Here is a 20,211-nt window from a genome sequence, read left to right on the forward strand (position 1 = left end):
TGTTTTTTTTTTGGCAAATAATATTTTATTTATTAATTATAAATTAGTACATGGCAGTTTTTAATACTCGATAAAAAAAATTGATTTGAATTTGTTTAAAAATTAAAAAAAAAAAAAAAAAAACTAAAGAGAAGCTTCCGCAGAAGGACTGCTGGCAACGGATGGCAAAAAGTAACTTCTTACTTGATTATGAAGCCTCGCTATTTCAGGATCCTCGCGTTCTAGCGTTCGAATAAACTGTGCAAATTGTATAGTACCTTCTCTACCTTCAGAAAATCCATATTTTTTAATAACATCCATCTGAATTTGTGTAACTATTGGAAATATAAATTGCATCATTTTCATCATTTCATTTCCGGAACTTTCTTTGGCTTCACTCAATTTTTGGACGTTCTCTGGTGCATTCAAGGCCAATAGTACATCATTTAAAGCAGCTGAATAAAATATACAATAAATAAATATTCAATATAAGTAATTATTAATTAATTGTCAAAGTAAAATTAAGTTATATTAAAATTAGGATTTACTTGATCATTTTTTAATTTTTAAAAATTTTTACACAGAAATTTTTTTTCTATAATTTATTTGTCACAAAAATTATCAAATATTTATTAAATTAATTTATGATTAACTTTTTTTTTTATAGGACACCTTAATCATTGTTTTTAATTTTATAATTTAATTAATTATGACATTAAAGTTAGATGAGAATCAATTTAGCAGATAATAATTAATTTAAAAATTTTTTTTAACAAATAAATTATGGCAAAAAAAAAATTAAAAAAAATTGACATTTAAAAAATTAAAGTAGTCAAAAATGTAATTTTTTAGAAATAATTTTTTGGAGCAAATTTATTTATCAACAAAAATGAAAAAATAAAATTACCTTTAGCAGTGTCAGCATTAAAAGTAGTAACTGATGCCATTTTATCAATAAATATATTTAATACTCTAACAAATCAATTGTTTAATATACTAAGATTGTTTATTTAAAACTTTTTATAATTTATTTACATTCATTCATTAATATCATAACTGTAAACTATTTGTTTACATAAAGTTTGACAGCTTGTCAAATTATTCTAATTATTTTAGGTTAGAATTTCACAAGCTGAATCCTCAATTGAAGATTCTTTTCATTAACAACCTCCATTTATTTTTATTAAAAAAAAATTTCATTTGTAAAAAGCTGTAAGTGGAATTTTTTAAAAATATTTTTTTGTTCTACTTTAATTATTAAAAAAATTAAAAATGTCGGCTAACTTTATGACACTGAAGTTGACAGATGTTAAAATTTTTTTTAGAATTTTGTAGCAATTAAATTATTATAAAAAAAATTAAATTAAAAAGTTTCACATGTAAAAATTAATAAAAATTACAAGTGAAAATTTTTAGAAGGATTTTTTTATTGTAATTAATTTATTAAAAAAATTTTTTAAATTAACAGCTGACGGCTAACTAAAGTATTATTTTTTTTATTTACTAATTTTAATATACAATAAAAAATAGTGAAAAAGTTATTCAAATATTTTAGATAAATCTACATTTGATTTTACATTTTCAGTTGGCGGTAATTCTTTAATTGTTGTTTCTTTAGCAGAAGTTTTTTCATCCTTTAGCTGTGATTTAAGTTGGAAACTTGTATTTTCCTTATTAAAATCTTCCAAAGCTTTTTCCCAAAGCTCGTTGCCAGAAACTCCGGTCTAAATTAAAGATAATGTCAAGAAAATTGCATTAAATTAAAATAAACATAACAAAATAAATTGATACCTTTTCTAAGTCTTGATAAATTGATATAAATCGCTGCGTATGTGATTGAGTGTCATTTCTTGCAATATTAAACCTCAAATTGTTGCCAAACTCTTTTTGAAATTTCCTGCAATCATAAATTATAAGAATTTTTGCTATTTTTTAATAATTTTGTCAATAAAAAAAATTCTAAACATTTTTAGAAGTTGGATAAAACAATTTTCATGAAATAATAATAAAACTTACGCTCTAATAATATCTTCTTTATAAAAAATATCTGAAATTTCAATATTAGGAGCTACTCTGTCATATCTTGGTTCATTTTTTGGTGGGAAAGCTTCATAAACATCATACCAAATTGGTTTGTCCTCCCATTTTACTGCTCCACTTTTTAACAACGATTGAACCCTAAAAAAATAATAAAATAAATCACAATATTCATAATAATATAATAATGTAATTATTAAATAAAATTACCTGGTAAAAATGGTCCCAATGCGCTCCAATCTACTTTGAGCCATTTTAAATTAAATTTTATTTGTTTATTAGCCAATAAAATTCTTATTAATAATAATTTTGCCTGCGACGATACAAACAATCCAAATCCAACAGCCAACAGCTGATTATTAACTACTAACGTCTGTAGTAAAGTGCGCACGTGTATTGCTAACTAAAATAACCTCGTTAAATAAAAATTAAATCACCAGTGACACTTAAATCGCTGAAAATCAAATATCAAATCAATAAATTATATATTTATAACCGAGGAATCATTTTGGTGATCAAAAAATATAAATTTTGGTAAAGTACAGTTTTATTTGTAATTTAAATGGTTTAAAATAAAAAATAATTATTAATTTTATAACCTATAAATTATTGCAAATAAATTTTTTAATTTTATTTAACAAAAAAATTTGTTACAAAAAATTGTTTTTAAAAAATTGCATTTTTTATTTTTAAAAATTTTTAAATGTCAATTTTAAAAAAAATTTTTTTTGCCATAATTTATTTTTTATAAAATTTTAAAAATTATTAAATATGTGCTAAATTAATTTTACAGCAATTAAAAAAATTTTTAGACCATCCTAGACACAAAATTTGTTTTATTTTTTTAATTATATAAATTAATGACAATTATCAACCAATTTTAGTTTTTTTAAAACTTACTTTATTTATTTGTTTAGAAAAATCAATATTGAAGAGGAAAAAAAATGTCTATTGATGAAGAAAAAATAAGAGGGATAGGGAAGGTATTGAATGATGAAACGAGGCCGTTGAAAGAGCGATTTCGTGCATTGTTTTCATTGAAAAATATTGGAGGTCAACTGGTGATTGAGTCTATAGAACAAGGATTTAAAGATCCATCAGCTTTGTTGAAGCACGAGCTTGCTTATTGTTTAGGACAAATGCAGGATTCAAGAGCTAATCCTGTTCTTATTAATGTTCTCAAGGATGTTAATCACGAGCCTATGGTCAGGCATGAAGCTGGTAGGTTTATTATTTTTTAATTACTTTATTTAATAAAAAAACTCCTTAAACTAATCTTTAACAAATCAATTTTATCAAAAGAAAATTTTTAATTATTTTTTGTTCCAAAAAAAAAAAAAAATTCTTTTTAATTATAAAAAAATGGGAATTTTATTAAAAGTAATTTTTTAAACAACAGGTGAAGCACTAGGAGCGATCGGAGATGAAAGCGTAATTCCAATATTAGAAGAATACAGCAAAGATCCAGTGATCGAAGTTGCTGAGACCTGTCAGCTAGCTTTGAACCGCTTAAAGTGGTTGAAAAATGCTGAAAAATCATCAGATAAATCCTCAGAGAATCCTTACGCGTCAGTGGACCCTGCTCCGCCGTTACCAGTCAAAGATGTTGATGAATTGAAAAGTATTCTGTTGAATGAAGAACTCAGTCTTTTTGACAGATATCGAGCAATGTTTTCATTAAGAAATTTACGGAGCAAGGAAGCAGTATTAGCGTTGTCTGAAGGTTATTAATTATTAATTATTAATTATTAATTATCCATATTATTAAGAGAACAAGCAAATTTTTGTTTGAAAAATATTGGCGGGAAATTAAAAAAATTTTAAAATTCGGCTAACTTTATTATTATTAATAATTAATAAAAAAGAAAGATCATTTTTTTTTTTTTTCTTTTCATTACAGGCCTGAAAGCAAAGAGCGCTTTGTTCCGTCACGAAATAGGATTTGTATTGGGACAACTTCAAGAAGAAGTATCTGTTCCATACTTACGCGCTGCGCTAGAAAATCCCGAAGAAAATGAAATGGTAAGACACGAGTGCGCTGAAGCACTGGGTTCCATTGCTCACCCGGACTGTCAAATAATTTTAAACAATTATCTCGACGACAAAAAACGCGTCGTACGCGAGAGCTGCGTTATTGCTTTAGATATGTGTGAGTATGAAAACAGTCCGGAGTTTCAGTACGCAGACACTCTCAATAAAATTTCAGTCACATAATTATCATTTTAAATTGTTTAATAAATTTATATTAAAATAATAAATGGCTTATTTTTAAAATTATATCTTTAACTTTAATTTAATCCTTTAATAAATCAATATAATATTTCTTCTCAAAATAATTTAATTTATATTGAAAAATAAACGCACATTATTATTTAAATTAGTATGCTATCTCTTTCCAATTTTATAACAATTTAGTTAAAGAGATTGGCAAGTAGAGTAATTGGAAAATTTTCCAATTAACTTGAAATAAATTATTAATCTACATTATTAAGAAATGACCTTGTATCTTGTGAAATATTGACAATTTTGAAGATATAAGCTCATCCTGATGTTACACACATTGAGACCTTTCATTTGAGTACCCACATCAATTTTTCATATATTTTATATATTTATATATATTATATATATATATATATATATATATATATATATATATATATATATATATATATATATATATATATATATATATATATATATATATATATATGTATATAAAATATATGAAAAATTGATGTGGGTACTCAAATGAAAGGTCTCGATGAGTGTAATATCGGGATGAGCTTATTTCTGAAAAAACGTCAATATTTAAGAAAGTACAGTGCAATTTAATGAAATAAGATTTAAATAATAAATTAAAATAAAAGTTATTTTAATTGACTTCACCGGCAATAAAAAAAATAAAAATAGAGTTGAAATATCGAAAGAGGAAAAATTTTTTTTTTCTTCCCTCGGGGCACATATATTTGAGCAATATGTGTCGTGTATGAAGATATTAACTAGGGACTCCTATCCCCTGGCTCTGGATCGTCTAAAATAGTTTGCTGGATCAATTTTTATCGATATGCACCAGCGGTATCGCGCGCATTTATCTTTTGGCGACCTCATCCCCTCACTGGTGCCCACGAATGAGTGTACTAGCTCTAGTACTAGTACTAGTACTAGTACTAGTGTTATGTGTAGGTATGTATAATGAACCATGTACTATTATGTACACAGTATGTAGTAGGAGGAGAGAGGGCTGAGTAGTAGAGGCAGGCAGGGCAGAACACGCGACATTGTGGTACTGTACTGTAGGATAAATGGTAGGGGTACCATCGGGGGCGGTAAGAGAGTGTCGAAGGGTATCGTGATGCGCGATATTGAAAGATAGATGTAGTCAGACCGGGGTAGCGAGTCAGTAAACACCAATTTTGCAATTTTATCTCTATTTTAAACTACGCGGCTCTTTTCTTCTTTCCTCGTTGACTTTTTATTTTTTTTTTATTTATTAACATTGCTATTTTGAGATTGATGGTCCAGATCACTAAACTTTTGACGTTTTTCCAAGTGAAAATAATTTTTTTTAAAACAAGAAATAATTATTCAAGGGAATTTTTTTAATTTTCATTTTTCTGAAAGAAGAAATAGAGTTTATTTTTATTATTTAAAATGGAACCACTTTGGCGGAAAATCTGGGGCCATTCGAACGTGGATGTGGTTGATCCGGTAACTGGATTGTCCGGACGAGACGTAAGACTTGTTCAGAGTACATGGGCTATCGTCAAAAAGGATCGATTGGCTTCTGGTATCACAGTAATGTTAGGGTAATAAACCACAGCTTATTTTAATATTATCATCCTTATTTCATTTCTGTTTCTATCATGATATTAGAGTTAGCAATCACTTGATCATTTTTCAATTTTATTTCACAAAAAAATTATTTTTAAAAAATTGCCTTTTTTTTTTTTTTTTTTTTTTTTTTATTTCAATTTTTTTACTGTAATTTATTTGCTAAAAAATTACAAAAATTATCATGATACTAAAGTTAGCCAATGTTTTTGATTCTTTTTTATAATTAAATTAGAAAAAAAAAATACTTTTTAAAAATTGAATTTTTTTTTTTTTAATTTCTACTTTTCAACTTTTTTTTTTTTTTTTTTTTGTTATAATTTATTTGTTACAAAAATTATCAAATATTTGTTAAATTTATTTAATGACATTAAAGTTAGTAGTTACTTAAAAAATTTTCAATTTTATCTAACAAAAAAAATTATTTTTAGAAAATAGAATTTTTCATTTTTTTTAATTTCTGCATTTTAATTTTTTTTGCTCCAATTTATTTGTTATGAAATCATTAAATGTATGTTAAATTAATTTTCATGTTTCTATCTAATAAATTAATAATTTACTAGAAGCAGAATTAGAGCTAGCTATAATATAACATTATGAACGCATAGTTATGTCTCACTGTAAGCTCTAAGCTATCGATTCTCGATTAATCGTAATTCCGGTGGCTTATCAGCAATTATAAACTTATAATAGTTCCGGTAAATTCACATGGCCTAGTCCAACATGTGGGAACTAATTTCACCGCGATATTAATCCACATTGCGGTCTCGAGTAACAAATAATAAAATTAATGTTTGTATTTGTATTAAATTTTAATTAAAAATTTCTTCACCAAAAAAATGAAAAAAATAATTTATTTTGGAATAAAAATTGCTGTGTGTTTATACACACCGGATTAAATATTTAATTACTGTAATTATAATTGCGAGCGATCGATTTATTGAATACTCGGGCTTTGACAAAGGACTTGGGGTCTTATTAAAATTCAAATCAACTTCCACTCATTTTTTCCATCTACGCTTTACTTGTTAAATATTCATACCGGTGTCTTTCATTATAAATTCACGTTTATATCTCGTAATTTTTTCGTTCCAGATTTTTTGAAAGCCATCCGGAGTATCAGTCGTACTTTGACGAGTTCAGAGATGTGCCCCGGCAAGATTTGCCGGGAAACAAAAAATTTCAAGCACACGCTTTGAGTGTTATGACTGCATTGAGCAAAACCGTTGATGCATTAAATAATGTTGGAGTGCTTGAAGCTAATCTTACCGCTCTCGGTAAACGCCATGGAAATCGTGAACTAACGGAACAACAATTTCAAGTAAAACCTTTTTTTTTTTTTTTTTTTTTTTTAAGTTCAGTTATGTGCTTAAAAACTAATTAAATATCATCCGCGGTAATTAAAATTCTATTCATTTAATTTTTTATTTTGTTTATTCGACCGCTTTTATAATTGCAATCGATATTTTTTTAATTAATTTATTATTCTTTTTGTGATTTTAAATGCAAATTTTAATAAAATATTTTATTTTTTATTTTTTTTTTAATTAAAATAAAAAATTTTTATTTTTTATTAAATAAATATATTTTTAAATTGAAATTCAAAATTATAATAATTTAATTGTGACATTTTGAAAATTATAAAAAATTTTCAATTTTTATTAAAAAAAAAATTTAATTGTTAGATTTTAAAAATTCTAATTATGTCTTAAAAATTTTTATTAAAAAATAAACAAGATCTAAAAAATTGCATTGATAATTTTTTAAAAATGGAATTTTTTAATTATTCATGGAAAAAAAAAAATTACACTGGATATAATCCGAAAAAATATCCCGTATAATTTGAATTATACTCAGTAAAATCTTAGATTATATAATTTTTTTCAAAAATTGTGATATTCAATTTTTTTCTTTTTTAATTTATAAATTTTTTTTGAAAATTTGTAAAAATAGTTAAAATTGTGATAATGAATTTTTTTTTAGACAGATAACACTGAGAATAATACAGTGTAATTTTATTCTTTCCGTATAGAAAAAAAAAAAAATTTTTTTTTAATTTAATTAACAAAATAAATTTAATAATATTTTTAGCACCTAAAAATAGTGATTGTGGATGTGTTCCGTCAGACGCTAGGTGACCAATTTACCGAAGAAACCGAAGAAGCATGGACGAAAACATTCAAAGTTATGTATTCATATATTTTCAAAGGTCTATCATCCTAACATATTTGTAAATAAGACAATAATTATAATTATAATTATTATAATACGTTAAATTACGACGATGATCTGACATCTGATAGCAAAATTGATTTTATAATATCCGACAAATTGTGACATTATCAGGAAATTGTATGATCGTCGTCACGTGCCAACAACTTCCACCCGTCGCCGTAATTTCAATAATTTTTTTATTATAAATTATTTACCGTTCTTCAAAAAAGTTAACAGATTGTAATGAGATAAGTAATTTGAAATAGTTACAAACTATTAATGTAAGTAGACGAGAGTAATCTTGGCTCCCTTTGCATACAATCCGCCAATACATTACTAAATTATTGTCCGACGTGTGAAATGATGTAGATGAGATGATGACAACAATGAGGCTTAACAGGATTGCCCAATTAATTTTATTCTATTCCTTGGTCTATTTATTTTTATTATTTTTATTATTATTGTTGTTATTACTATTATTATTTTATTGAATGTACATCGGACAAATAACTTAACTTTATGCGCATAAATATTTAATCAAATAGAAGAATGCGCGTGATATAATTTTAATATTAAACCTTGTTTGAATTACAATAAGAGCTATGAATAGAGAATACGAATATGACAGATATATTATGTATATTTATATCTATATATATAAATTAAACTCGACGACAAGTCATATCACGTCCTCTTAAAGTGGTGGTACTTTGACGAGAAAACGACAACGACTATGACGACGATCTACGCTCAATAATTCTCTCTGGTAAATTTTAACAAATAAAAAAATAATCACACTTATTTTTCACGACGACAATCTAAATTGTAAAATTATTTTTATTTTTATTAAAATTTTAATAAATTAATTTATTAAATAAATTATTTTAAAATGCGGCGATGGAAAAATTCATTGTACAATTGTTAAATGTTTTAAATGTTATTAACAAAATTATACATGTATTATAATTATTATTATTAATTCATATGATAACAATAAAAAGTAATCATCACGAATAAAATGCCTTTTTTTTTTATTTATATCTCTCCAATGAATATTTTCGTGACCTATCAATTTTTTTAAGTATTATAAATTTAAGCGCGCTCAATAGCTCACTCAGTAGTCGTTCAGTTCTCTAAAGAATTTGTCTAGATTTTTTTTATGCTTTCGCTGGGTTAAAAACTTTGAATTGAATACATTAATAGTCAGGAAAGGGATTTTTTTTTTTTTTTTTTAATAGTTTGATTATTATGGGTTCTATTGTGAGTTATGCCGTACGTCGCGGAGATCAAATTGGTTTGGAAAATTTTGATTGTAAAAATTCAGACTTTACACAACGGCAGAAAAAAATTATGAAGAAAACTTGGGAGACTTGTATTTATTCTAATTCAATTATCGTTTGTATGGAAATTATGTTGAGGTATATTTTTAAATCACTTATTTTTTTTAATTAAAATTTTTGATTTTTTATCAAATTTAATTAAAAAAAAAAAAGTAAATTTAAAAAATTTTTTTTTAGTTAAAAAATTAATATTTTTTATTTTATAAAATTACTATTTTTTTTTTCGACTAAAATTTTTTTAATCAAATTGAAATTTTTTTTTTTCCTCTAAAATTTCATTTTTAAAAAAATAAATTTTTAAATAATTTTTTGAAAATTAAAAAATGAATATATTTATATTTATGACAATGTAGTTTATTTGATAAATACGAAGATACCAAAAAAATGTTCACGGACTTCAAAGACATTCCTGATGAAGAATTGAAAAATAATAAAAAATTTCACGCGCACTGTCAAATGATAATGAGTGTTGTAAACAACGCTGTAAATGCTTTCCTAAATGATGATGATGAGCTGTTCGTAACGATACTGAAAATTACAGGAGAACGTCACGCCAAGCGCGCCAAGAATCCGATAATTGCAAAACATATGGAGGTGAAAATTAATTATTATTAAAATTTATAAAATATTTTATTTTATAAATTTATGAATATATATATATATATATATATATATATATATATATATATATATATATATATATATATATATATATATATATATATATATATATATATATATATATATATATATGACAGATAATTAAAAATTATTAATGTTTAGCGCCTACGAGATCCGATGATTGAAAGCTTTAAACATCATATGAAGTCACACTGGACTAATGAAACGGGTAATTTGTGGACGTCCGCGATCGAAAATATTATTAAAGTTATAATTCAAGGAATTCAAGAGACTTATTTGTCGGAAAACTAACACACAGCATAATAATTATGAAACGAAGATTTATTTTACTTTTTTCATTTAATCATCATTTGGTACGGTCATTACATTAGTTTTTATCGTATACGTCAATGTCGGTTTGTCGGCCTTGATAGTTCAATTATTATAATTTAATACTTCCTTATTTTAAAAATAAATATTTTTTTTTTCACTTTTTAATTTTACCATTTATTTATTTATTTATTTATTTATTTGTAAAGAAACGCCCTCGACAATTTATAACAATATGATTAAATTTTTATGTGTAGAATGTTTAGTAATAATGATTTTATACAATACATAGCTTCTGCAAAGAGAAGATAAATTTAAGAAATTTAAAAATTAAAAAAACAATCATAAAAACTTTGAAAAAAAAAAAAAAAAAAAAAAAAAAAAGTAGATATGTCTTTAGTTAATAAATATTCAGTCAATCTTTTATTTATTTTAATTATAATTAATTATAATATAATATTATATTTATTGGAATATTTGTAATTACTCCAGTATTTTTTTTTTTATATCTTATTATTTTTTTTTTGTAAAAGCTACCAGTATTATTTAAAGACCTTTTTATTGGTCTTTTGGCTGTTGGGTTGTATTAAAGAAAATAAATAAATAAGTATCAGAGATACTTAAAAAATTTTACTGCAAGAGTTTTTTTTTTAGAAAAATTAATTTATGATAAAAATGTCAATAAGAGATAAAATATTTCAAATATTTAATTTTAAAAAATGAAAGAAGATTATATATTTACGCTTCTGTCAGTTTTAACATTACATAAATAGAAAAAATATATTTTAGTTAAAAAATTTCAATTTTTTATTCTTAAAATAAATTGACAATTAATATGTAGACTGAATCTCAGTAAGTGTTTGTTATCTTTTGCTTAAAAGGTCAATAGGGTGACCTGAAGCTAATATAAAGTTGAGATTTTTTTTTTTTTTTAAGTTAAATCAGCGGAAAATTATGACATTGATATTATTGCGTTCAAATAAAAGAAGAATATTTGTAGTTTTATAGATTCAACTTGGTTTTTGTAATTTTATAATTTATTCAAAGAATTTCTTTGTAAACTGAAAATTTTAGTTTCAGGAAAAATTATTAGAAAAAACAATTGTTAAGTTAAAAAGTTAATTGTTTGTGAAAATCATCTTTAATTATGAGATTAAAAGAGAATTCTAGGAAAATAATTATGAATGTAAAGAATTAAAATTTAATTGTTATTTTCTTTGAATTATTAATTATCGATGAGAAACAATTCGAAGAGTTTTTCTGTAGTTATTATTTAATGTCAAAAATAGTGTAACTTCAAAATTACTTCAAGGAAAATGGCATTTAAAAAAATTCCAATTGACCAACTCAAACATCATGAAAAATTTCATGCACACTGTCAAATGATAATGAATGTGTTAAACAAAGCTCTTAATGCCTTTTTCGGTGACAACGATGAGCTGTTCGAAAAAGTAGTTAAGATTATTGGAGAACGTCATGCCAAGTGGACCAAGACTCCGATAATTATAAAACAATTTCAAATAATCACATATTACAATATTAATCATTATAATTCATTGATAACAGAAGAGAAAAAAAAAAGAATTTAATAACTAATGGATTATTATTAACTCAACTATTTAAAGTGTTTTTCGTTTACTTTATCTATTAAGTATCCATCGAAGTAATAAATACTCGTTTCCTCTTCAATGAGCTCAAGTTATTCACTATTATTGCACAATAGTTAGAGAAGAATAAAAGAAATTTAATAATTTTAAACAATATTTAAAATTTTTTCTTCTTAGTTTTTTGTAAATAAATAAATTTATAACCTAAACTTTTTTAGTGTGTACAGGTGCCGTTGATTGACGACCTAAAACGTCGTTTAGAGTCACAATGGACTGAGGAAACGGCTAATTTGTGGACTTATGCCGTAGAAAAAGTATTTGAAGCTTTGATTGTGCCAATGAAAGAGGTCTTTTTGTAAATAAAAAACAAAATAAATATTCAATAACAATTATTAATTTAAACAACTTGTAATACAGTTAATCAATCGTTGTATTATCATCATCATCGCTGTCAGTCGCCTGAGCTTGTTGATTTAATAATTTAACTTGTTCTTCTTCCTGATAATACTCATTTTTATACTCCACTTTTTTCTTCTTTCCATTAAAATTAATCTTATTCTTTTCTCGCCTGAATTTTCTAAATTTATCAATCGCATGAGCGATTATTAATACCAAAAGCCCGATCGATAAAACACTCAAGACACTTATTAATATCGTGTCAATAATTGTCCCTATATTTTGGTCGCGACTTTCACTAATTGATCCTGAAAAATCGTCAATTTGATACCTGATATAAAGCAGGATAATTTTAGTATGTAGTTTAAATTAAAAAAAATGAGAATAAAATGAACTTTACTGGGTCTGAGTTATTGGTTCTTGTTCACCCAAGGGTTTATTCATTGACCTAAATAGGTCTTTAGTAAGTTGACTGAAGACAGTGTTCCCAAGCCAATCAGCAAGGTCACTTCGATTTATTTGTTGTAAGCGGTGCGCTAATGTGCTATGAGTTTTCCCTTTACCTTCGCCCGGCGAGCTGTTCCAGTGGACAAGATGCTCTAAACAGGTAAAGTCGCCGCTGACTAATCTTTCTTTTATTAAAATATTTTTATTAGTATGTTAGGTATTTATAAAGTAAATTATTTTTAAAAATTGACTTTTACCAGCCGCTGAAATGTCACTTGGTAGGTCATAGGACGTGTAATGTAGAGCGGCTATCAATCGATTACACTCAACGTTATTTAAATGTGAAGCTATGTACTCTAATTCGGAGAGATTTATGTCTATTGTACCCAATACTTTGTATATTTTAAATAATACAATATTTACAGTAAGTAATTTATAATCCATATTTTTTTTAAGTGAAGAAATTAAAATATATTAATGCTACCTAATTCCAGTGTCAATAAATTATTTGTTTATTTATTTGATACAAGTGAAGTGCGCTGATATGATTGCTCAAACTTTGTTTCATCTGTACTTATTTTTCTGGCGTTTCTTTTTTCCGCAGCACCCGCAGCCTGTTGGTGGAGTTTCAACAATTGTTTCTCTTGGTAGTATTAATGGTTCAACAACTGTAACGTGTTGTGTTGCTGCGTCAACGTAATCCTCAGATAATGACTTTGCGCGAGGCCAAGACGGCTGGGAAGCGACTGATGTTACTGGTGTTGTCGGTATTACTGAAGTTGCCGCTATTACTGGCTTTGCTGCTCTACTTCTATTTGCTCTCTTGGGTTTAAATTTACTCGTTTTTCCTCTCTCTAAGTCCTGACAAGAGTTTCTGCTCACAATTAAATCATTTTATTTAGTAAATTAATTAGTTAGATTTTGTAAGTGGATGAGTGCAAATGTCTCAGGTAAAATGAGCTTTTTTTAGGTAATTAAAATATTTTATATTTTTAGAAAAGTTTCTGTTAAATAATTTTATAAATTTTTGTTTTTTAACTTCAGGAGAAATTTAAATTAATTTTTTAATGAAACAATAATTGAAAAATTATTTTTAATTCAATTGAAAATTATTAAGTACATTTTATTCAATTTAAGAAGAAGCTTATTGATCATCTTTAAAGTTTTTTTTTTTTTTTTTAATTACTTTGAAATGAAAAAAAAAATTTTTTTTGAGATAGTTTGACAATTTTTAGAAATTTTAACAAACAAATTGTAGTGAAGAAAATATTTTTTTAAATTCTACATTTATAAGCTTTTAAAAATTTTAAATGAAATTTTTTAAACCGTTTTTTTTTTTTTTTAAAGAAAAAAAATTGTAAGACTTTTAAATAAGAATTGTAAGAATTTTTAATACTTATAAAAGTAAATCAAATAAAATTTCAACAAGTAGTCACGAATATTGCTCAATAATTAAATAAAAAAAATTTTAAATCAGCTCATTAAAATCTGAGACATTTTAGTGATCCAAAAATAGCAATAGCAAAATTACTTTTTTTTTCTGCAACAGCGAGAAACGCAACATGCGCAACAATTAGCTATTTTCCGGCGTAAAATTAACGTGCATATGCAGCTGAATAAACAAGTGCCTCCCACAATACTAGCCCCCACTGGCAAGGATATTATCAATTTATGATTGTAAAATGTGTCCTTTATTCGTTGCAAAACAGCATTTTCTCTTTTCCTATTTCCGTCCTTATCAATCAGCTTGTTGTCACTTTTATTAACAGTTTGTGCGCGTTTATCGCTCTTTTTTGGTTTTTTTCCCGTCGAATTTTTTTCTACAGGATTAAAACTTAACAAAGTGTACGTAAATAATTCAATTTAAAAATTTTAATCAATTGTAATTAATTAAATCTGCTTACTGCTGAAAAGGTTTTGTATCTTGGAGCACGTTACTTTTTTCCGTTTCAGTATTTTCGATGTAATCTAGCGCGGCTTTTGCAAACTCTTGATCAAATGCATTATTATACAATTTATCTTCATAATCATAATCATCATTATTATCATCATCTTCGTCAATATTCAGTAAGTCTTTCAATTTAGTCTCTAACTGTATGTTGGACTCTTCATCTTGATTTGACGCAAGTCCCTTATTTATTTTAAATTATTTAATTTAATTTAAATATTTAAATTATTTAATTTAAGTAAAAATTCAATTACCTGTTTAATAATAAATAAATATATAATAAAAACAATAAAAATCATTGATTTTATTATTTTAAAAAATAAAAAAAAAGGTTAGACAATCATTTGAAAGCAATAAAGCTAAAAAATTAACAGTATGAAGTTAATCATTAAATAATTCAGTTGTTAACATTTTGACGTGAGGTTTACATCACAAATGGCATGTCATAATTTTTATAATATAATTATACATATTTACGATGAGATTTATCTATTATTTTTATATAACATTGATATATTTTTGTGAGGTAAATAAAAATTATTTTTTATAAAATTTTTTTTTTAATCATTTAAGATTAAAATTAAAATTAGAGAAGAAATTAATTTAATTAATGCAATAGAGAGCATGGATAATTCGAGGTTCAACAGATTTAAGTATCGCTGAGCTGAGACACTTGTCTGAAAAATTACACCCAGAGCAGTGTGTTAAAGTACTGGAGTCGTTGTACTTAAGAACACCTGGTTACACGTTAAAAGATGAAAAAAAATTACACCAATTGACGTCAGAGCAATGCCAGTTGAAATTAGAGCAGTGGAATCATATATTTCCAGGTGATTTTTTTTTTTTTTTTTTTTTGTTAATTTATAATTCACATTTTAATTCGCTTTAATTATTCAAGGAAAGAAGAATAACCGAGCACGGTCACATATTATTAAAATCTTACAAATGATTGGGCGTATTGATTTAGCTAATTATATTAAACGTAGTAAAAGAATTGCTGAGCTGTTGCATAATATCAAATATTTACCAAGAAGATACAGAAAACATTTGGAGGAATTGAAAAAACGAAATAAAGCTAAAAAACTTAAATTATATTTAAAAAAAAAATCTAAGGATAAAAATTTTAATCAACCACGAGCTGTTTCTGGGTAATATTATTATTATTATTATGATTATATATATTATTAAGAGAATAAGAAAAATTTTGTGTTCAGGATACATAATTAAGAAATGACCTTGTATCTTGAGAACTATTGACATTTTTAAATATATAAGCTCATTCTGGTGTTACACTCATCAAGAGCTTTCATTTAAGTACCCACATGAATTTTTCATATATTTATATATATATATATATATATATATATATATATATATATATATATATATATATATATATATATATGTATATATGAAAAATATATGAAAATGCATGTGGGTACTCAAATGAAAGCTCTTGATGAGTGTAACATCGGGATGAGCTTATATCTTGATAAATGTCAATAATTAAGAAAGTATAGTGCAATTTAATAAAATTCATTTTAAGAATTACTGAATTTATTATTATACAGACTTGTGGAGCGACAGGCAAAAGAAGATGATCCATCTTCAACAAAATGGATAGTTGTTATAATTTGCATTTTATTATTTATCGTAATAATAATAATAACCGCAGCGATAATTATCTACAAAAGATCCGGAAAAACGCGAAAAGTACCATTAAGTCAAGTTCCTATGTGCCACCCAAGTTGCGGTGGCTACAACCGTTTCCCTCAAAACGTCGAAGACGGATGGATGTCAAGTAAATCCGATTTGCCGCAGGCTAAGTGCCAAAGAATTGCCCCCGTTTCTGCACTGCATCTGCCAGAATCTGAGCCAGAAAAAAAGCCAGTGAAGAAACCGGAGAGAAAGAAACCAGAAAAAAAGAGGCCAGAGAAGAAACCGGAGAAAAAAAAGCGGCAATCTAAGCAAAAATCCAGCGAAAAGTTGGTGCAAAAAGTACAGGAGGTTAAACAGGTCGAGAAAATTGTAAAAACGGAAACTAAAGTTAAGGAAAATGAAAAGGATAAAAGGGTTCAGAAAGAACAGAAGGAAAAACGTAAAACTGTTACGGAAAGTGAAGAAACTGATGTAGAGGCTCCAAAATTTATTGATGGTCCAGAACTTAGGGAAATTTTGGAACACCATACCAGTACTTGTAGTTGTTGCAAATGTCGAGCTAATTTAGGTATGAATTTATTAACAAAATTTTAATATTTATATTTATATTTAAAATAATTATTTTTTTTCCGCAGATGGGACGACAGACGAGCGAACACTTTGTTCAGATAAATTTTGCAATAATCGCAAAACTTCCCTTGTAATGAACCGTATTAAACCCTTCACTAATGAGCATGTAAGAAAATCGAGTTGGTTCAAAAATAGAGCGAAGACGATTTGCAAATTTTCGAGCAAAAAACTTAGCCAGGACAAGGAAAAATTGTCGTTGCCTTACTCGCCGGTGAATACTGCGACAGAGGGATGGACTACTGAAAGTCCTCCGGTGACCAAACGTAAGTCTTCGTCAAAGAGTCCTCCACCGCTACCTCCGCCGCCGTCATCACCTCCACCACCACCTCCACCTCCACCTCCTCTCCCCAAGGAACAAAAGCGAGAGTCTAAAACGAGAAAAAGTTCGACCCCTCAAAGCAGCTCCAAGAGTCCGTCGAAAAGTTCCAAAAAATCACTTCAACCTTGTGTGAAAAATTCTTGCTCCACAAAAAATTCGTCGCCGCGAAATTCGAGACCTTCAAAAAGTAATAAAAATTAAAGATACATTTTCGAAAAATAAATAAGTTTATTTTATTCGTCGCAAAATAATTCCCTAAACAATGCTATCATTCATCGGTTATCTATAGTACAGATATACTGTAATTGTCAACGTGAGTGAAGAACAAAAGTTATGCAATGATAATAATCATGATGAATAAATGGAAACGATGGTATAAATAATCGCGAAATATTTTGCCAGACTTCAGTACTCTTCAAAATGAAGCACGCGCTGTTACTGTTTTTACTTATCGGAATTTCTCTTGGTAAATATTTTATTTTATATAAATGAAATTAACTGACATTAAAATTTTTTTTTATTGAAAATAATTAATAGAAAAAATTTGACATGTAGAGAATTTAAAAATGTTTGAAAAATAAGTGCAATTTTTTTTTAAATGTCTGCTAATTTTATGACATTCAAGTTAGCTGCCACTTGACAATTTTTTAATTTTATTCAACAAAAAGATTTGCTCTAAAAAATTATTTTTAAAAAATCCACTTGTAAAAATAAAAAAAAAAGATTCGTGGAAATTTTTAGAAATATTTTTTTTTTATTGTAATTAATTTGTTGTAAAATTAAAAAAAACTGACAGCTGTCAGCTGACTTCAGTATCATAATATTTTGATTATGATTAATACAGTTCAGAAAGTGTAATAAATTTTAATTGTTTTTGTTTACTTACAGAGGATGAAATTGACCAAGGTTACTACGAGTTGATGAATAATTTTATTACCGGAGCGAGTGAATTTCCGGCTCCTGAAAAATTAGCGAGAGGAGTTTTTACTAGAGACTTAGTTCTTCATTCGAGTTATTTTATGAGTGAAATGTTGCAAGATTTCTTACTCGAGTATTATCAGCAGGTAAATTATTTTTTTTTTTTATTTTCACAGTAAATTAGAATTAAATTAACCCAATTTTTCTTAAAATTCAATGATACTAAAATTAGCTAACATTAAATAAAAATATTTGATTTTTTTTGTTAATTAAATTAGAACTAAAAAAATATTTTTAAAAAATTGCAATATAAATTACAAAAATTTTCAAATGTTGGCTAATTTAATTTTCATTAAAATTCATAAATATATTCAGGTAAATTTTTTTTAGTATAAAATAATTGTTTTTAATTTGATTGAGCTGTTTCAATTTAATTTTTGATGATTGAGGTTAAGAGGTTATTAACTTTTGATCGTTTGGATTTATTTGTTTGATTTAGTTAATTTACTCGGCATAAATTTACTCAATTAATTAAATTTTTACCGATAATTACAAAAGTCTGAAATTAAAATTAATTTAGCAGGTATTTAATAATTTTTTTAACAAATAAATTATGGCAAAAAACTGAAAACAAAAATTGACAAGTAGAAATTTTATAAAATTAAAATTGCAATTTTTTAAATTAACTTAACAACTTTTTTTTTATTGAATATAATTAAAAAACGATGAAACGACGATAAAAATGCAGTTAGCCGATATCTAAAAATTTTTATTGATAAAATTATTGCAAAAAAATAAAAAAAAAATTTCATTTGTAAAAAATTTAAAAAACTATGAGCGCAATTTTTTAACGATTTAAAAAAATTTTATTTTCATTGAATTTGATTGAAAAAAAAATAAGCTTTTGATTAAAACGACAAAAAAGTAAGTTTCCGAACGTATTACGAAGATATTTTATATTTTTTACGAAAAATCACGAGGAACTTCCGTTCTTTAAAGTCTTGTATTTATTTGACTTGGCATCAACGCTTGCGCAGTTAATCTGCGCATAAGTAACCGCGGTTTTTTAAATGCAAGAAAATTTTAGTAATTTTAATTAGACATTAAACATGAATAAATTTTTTATTATTCAATTAAATGTTAATAATTATTTAATGAGTAAATTTATCCGAAATTTCTTCAAAAATTTTATTAATTAATTTTAAAATTGTTTCTTGCTACAATTTATTTGTTAAAAAATTAATAAAAAAAATTATAAAGCAAAACAAAAATGAGCTAATTTAAATAATTAAATTTAAAAATCATATAATTGAAGAAAAATAATCAACAGGCGTCAAGAGCAAAAAATGGAATGATCAGAGACATGGAAAATGCAGTTGAAAGATTGACAGAATTATTTGCACGGTTAACAATAACGCCTGAAGATGATATAAAGAGAGTAAATAATTTATTAGAAAAATTGCTAAAGTGCTTACCGGGTAATGTTAAAATAAAACGGAAAGCATTGCCGCCGTTACCGTCGCCCAACCAAGTAGAGACTCATCTGGGAAATGAAGAGCTGTCAAGTCTCTATCTGGACCTCGCTGAACTAATTGACAGGGACTTGAAGAGTATTCAGGATCTTGTAGACGGAGTATTTTTGTCCGGATGGGAGAAAGCTAGACTGTCTTTCAATAAAGTTCAAGATCAACTGAGGGAAGATCATCTAAATCCAATGCTTCGGTCATTTTCCGCGGAAATAAATAAAATAAATGACAAAGAAGAGATTATCAAACCAAACGTGACGAGTGAAACTTGGCAATCTTTTAGAGAACTCTATCAACGAGTTAACTCAGCTCTGCAATCACTTTAAATATTTATACATGCAATTTTTATATTATATTAACATAGATATATTTGTTATTTTAATAATTATAATTATTTTTTATGTGA

At 25.9% G+C, this 20,211-nt stretch overlaps 9 protein-coding genes across 11 annotated transcripts; 5 read left to right on the forward strand and 4 right to left on the reverse strand.

Moving 5' to 3' along the window:
- Window positions 1–13: 13 nt before the first annotated feature.
- Window positions 14–1,093, reverse strand: LOC141524544 (protein C10). Its single transcript, XM_074238507.1, has 2 exons — window positions 887–1,093; window positions 14–434 (listed from the first exon to the last, which is right to left on the reverse strand). Exons 1-2 carry the CDS (start codon window positions 924–926, stop codon window positions 124–126), a joined length of 351 nt encoding a protein of 116 aa, XP_074094608.1. The 5' UTR covers window positions 927–1,093; the 3' UTR covers window positions 14–123.
- Window positions 1,094–1,455: 362 nt separating this feature from the next.
- Window positions 1,456–19,876, reverse strand: Mrps23 (mitochondrial ribosomal protein S23). Of its 2 annotated transcripts, none has more exons than XM_074238505.1 (6): window positions 19,755–19,876; window positions 18,248–18,321; window positions 2,227–2,470; window positions 1,996–2,157; window positions 1,771–1,876; window positions 1,456–1,703 (listed from the first exon to the last, which is right to left on the reverse strand). In XM_074238505.1, the coding sequence occupies exons 3-6, from the start codon at window positions 2,268–2,270 to the stop codon at window positions 1,518–1,520; spliced, it is 498 nt and encodes a 165-aa protein (XP_074094606.1). In that variant the 5' UTR covers window positions 2,271–2,470; window positions 18,248–18,321; window positions 19,755–19,876; the 3' UTR covers window positions 1,456–1,517. The 2 variants fall into 2 exon arrangements, with proteins under 2 accessions (XP_074094606.1, XP_074094605.1); XM_074238504.1 differs by lacking the exon at window positions 19,755–19,876 and adding an exon at window positions 18,409–18,515.
- Nero (deoxyhypusine hydroxylase nero) lies at window positions 2,412–4,293 on the forward strand. Its single transcript, XM_074238498.1, has 4 exons — window positions 2,412–2,550; window positions 2,934–3,237; window positions 3,416–3,739; window positions 3,917–4,293. The coding sequence occupies exons 2-4, from the start codon at window positions 2,961–2,963 to the stop codon at window positions 4,228–4,230; spliced, it is 915 nt and encodes a 304-aa protein (XP_074094599.1). The 5' UTR covers window positions 2,412–2,550; window positions 2,934–2,960; the 3' UTR covers window positions 4,231–4,293.
- LOC141524541 (globin-like) lies at window positions 5,353–9,083 on the forward strand. The gene is made up of 3 exons (XM_074238503.1): window positions 5,353–5,825; window positions 6,946–7,171; window positions 7,942–9,083. Exons 1-3 carry the CDS (start codon window positions 5,671–5,673, stop codon window positions 8,071–8,073), a joined length of 513 nt encoding a protein of 170 aa, XP_074094604.1. The 5' UTR covers window positions 5,353–5,670; the 3' UTR covers window positions 8,074–9,083.
- LOC141524540 (uncharacterized) lies at window positions 9,184–12,336 on the forward strand. 2 transcript variants are annotated; one of them, XM_074238502.1, is made up of 3 exons: window positions 9,184–9,482; window positions 9,758–9,998; window positions 12,181–12,336. In XM_074238502.1, the coding sequence occupies exons 1-3, from the start codon at window positions 9,313–9,315 to the stop codon at window positions 12,319–12,321; spliced, it is 552 nt and encodes a 183-aa protein (XP_074094603.1). In that variant the 5' UTR covers window positions 9,184–9,312; the 3' UTR covers window positions 12,322–12,336. The 2 variants fall into 2 exon arrangements, with proteins under 2 accessions (XP_074094603.1, XP_074094602.1); XM_074238501.1 differs by lacking the exon at window positions 12,181–12,336 and adding an exon at window positions 10,188–10,523 and having other exon boundaries at window positions 9,191–9,482.
- LOC141524543 (uncharacterized) lies at window positions 12,380–12,889 on the reverse strand. The gene is made up of 2 exons (XM_074238506.1): window positions 12,759–12,889; window positions 12,380–12,689 (listed from the first exon to the last, which is right to left on the reverse strand). The coding sequence occupies exons 1-2, from the start codon at window positions 12,800–12,802 to the stop codon at window positions 12,380–12,382; spliced, it is 354 nt and encodes a 117-aa protein (XP_074094607.1). The 5' UTR covers window positions 12,803–12,889.
- LOC141524537 (uncharacterized) lies at window positions 12,830–17,575 on the forward strand. Its single transcript, XM_074238497.1, has 6 exons — window positions 12,830–12,965; window positions 13,066–13,229; window positions 15,373–15,583; window positions 15,652–15,901; window positions 16,325–16,980; window positions 17,048–17,575. Exons 2-6 carry the CDS (start codon window positions 13,155–13,157, stop codon window positions 17,560–17,562), a joined length of 1,707 nt encoding a protein of 568 aa, XP_074094598.1. The 5' UTR covers window positions 12,830–12,965; window positions 13,066–13,154; the 3' UTR covers window positions 17,563–17,575.
- Window positions 13,240–15,195, reverse strand: LOC141524043 (uncharacterized). The gene is made up of 4 exons (XM_074237688.1): window positions 15,187–15,195; window positions 14,710–14,936; window positions 14,337–14,639; window positions 13,240–13,682 (listed from the first exon to the last, which is right to left on the reverse strand). The coding sequence occupies exons 1-4, from the start codon at window positions 15,193–15,195 to the stop codon at window positions 13,370–13,372; spliced, it is 852 nt and encodes a 283-aa protein (XP_074093789.1). The 3' UTR covers window positions 13,240–13,369.
- Window positions 17,668–20,206, forward strand: LOC141524539 (uncharacterized). Its single transcript, XM_074238500.1, has 3 exons — window positions 17,668–17,827; window positions 18,250–18,425; window positions 19,610–20,206. The coding sequence occupies exons 1-3, from the start codon at window positions 17,782–17,784 to the stop codon at window positions 20,129–20,131; spliced, it is 744 nt and encodes a 247-aa protein (XP_074094601.1). The 5' UTR covers window positions 17,668–17,781; the 3' UTR covers window positions 20,132–20,206.
- Window positions 20,207–20,211: the final 5 nt, after the last annotated feature.

This window comes from Cotesia typhae, unplaced genomic scaffold (assembly GCF_013202065.1).
Source record: "Cotesia typhae breed Kobodo isofemale line unplaced genomic scaffold, CoteBio_Ctyphae contig_22, whole genome shotgun sequence".
In the NCBI taxonomy this organism is placed as follows: domain Eukaryota; kingdom Metazoa; phylum Arthropoda; class Insecta; order Hymenoptera; family Braconidae; genus Cotesia; species Cotesia typhae.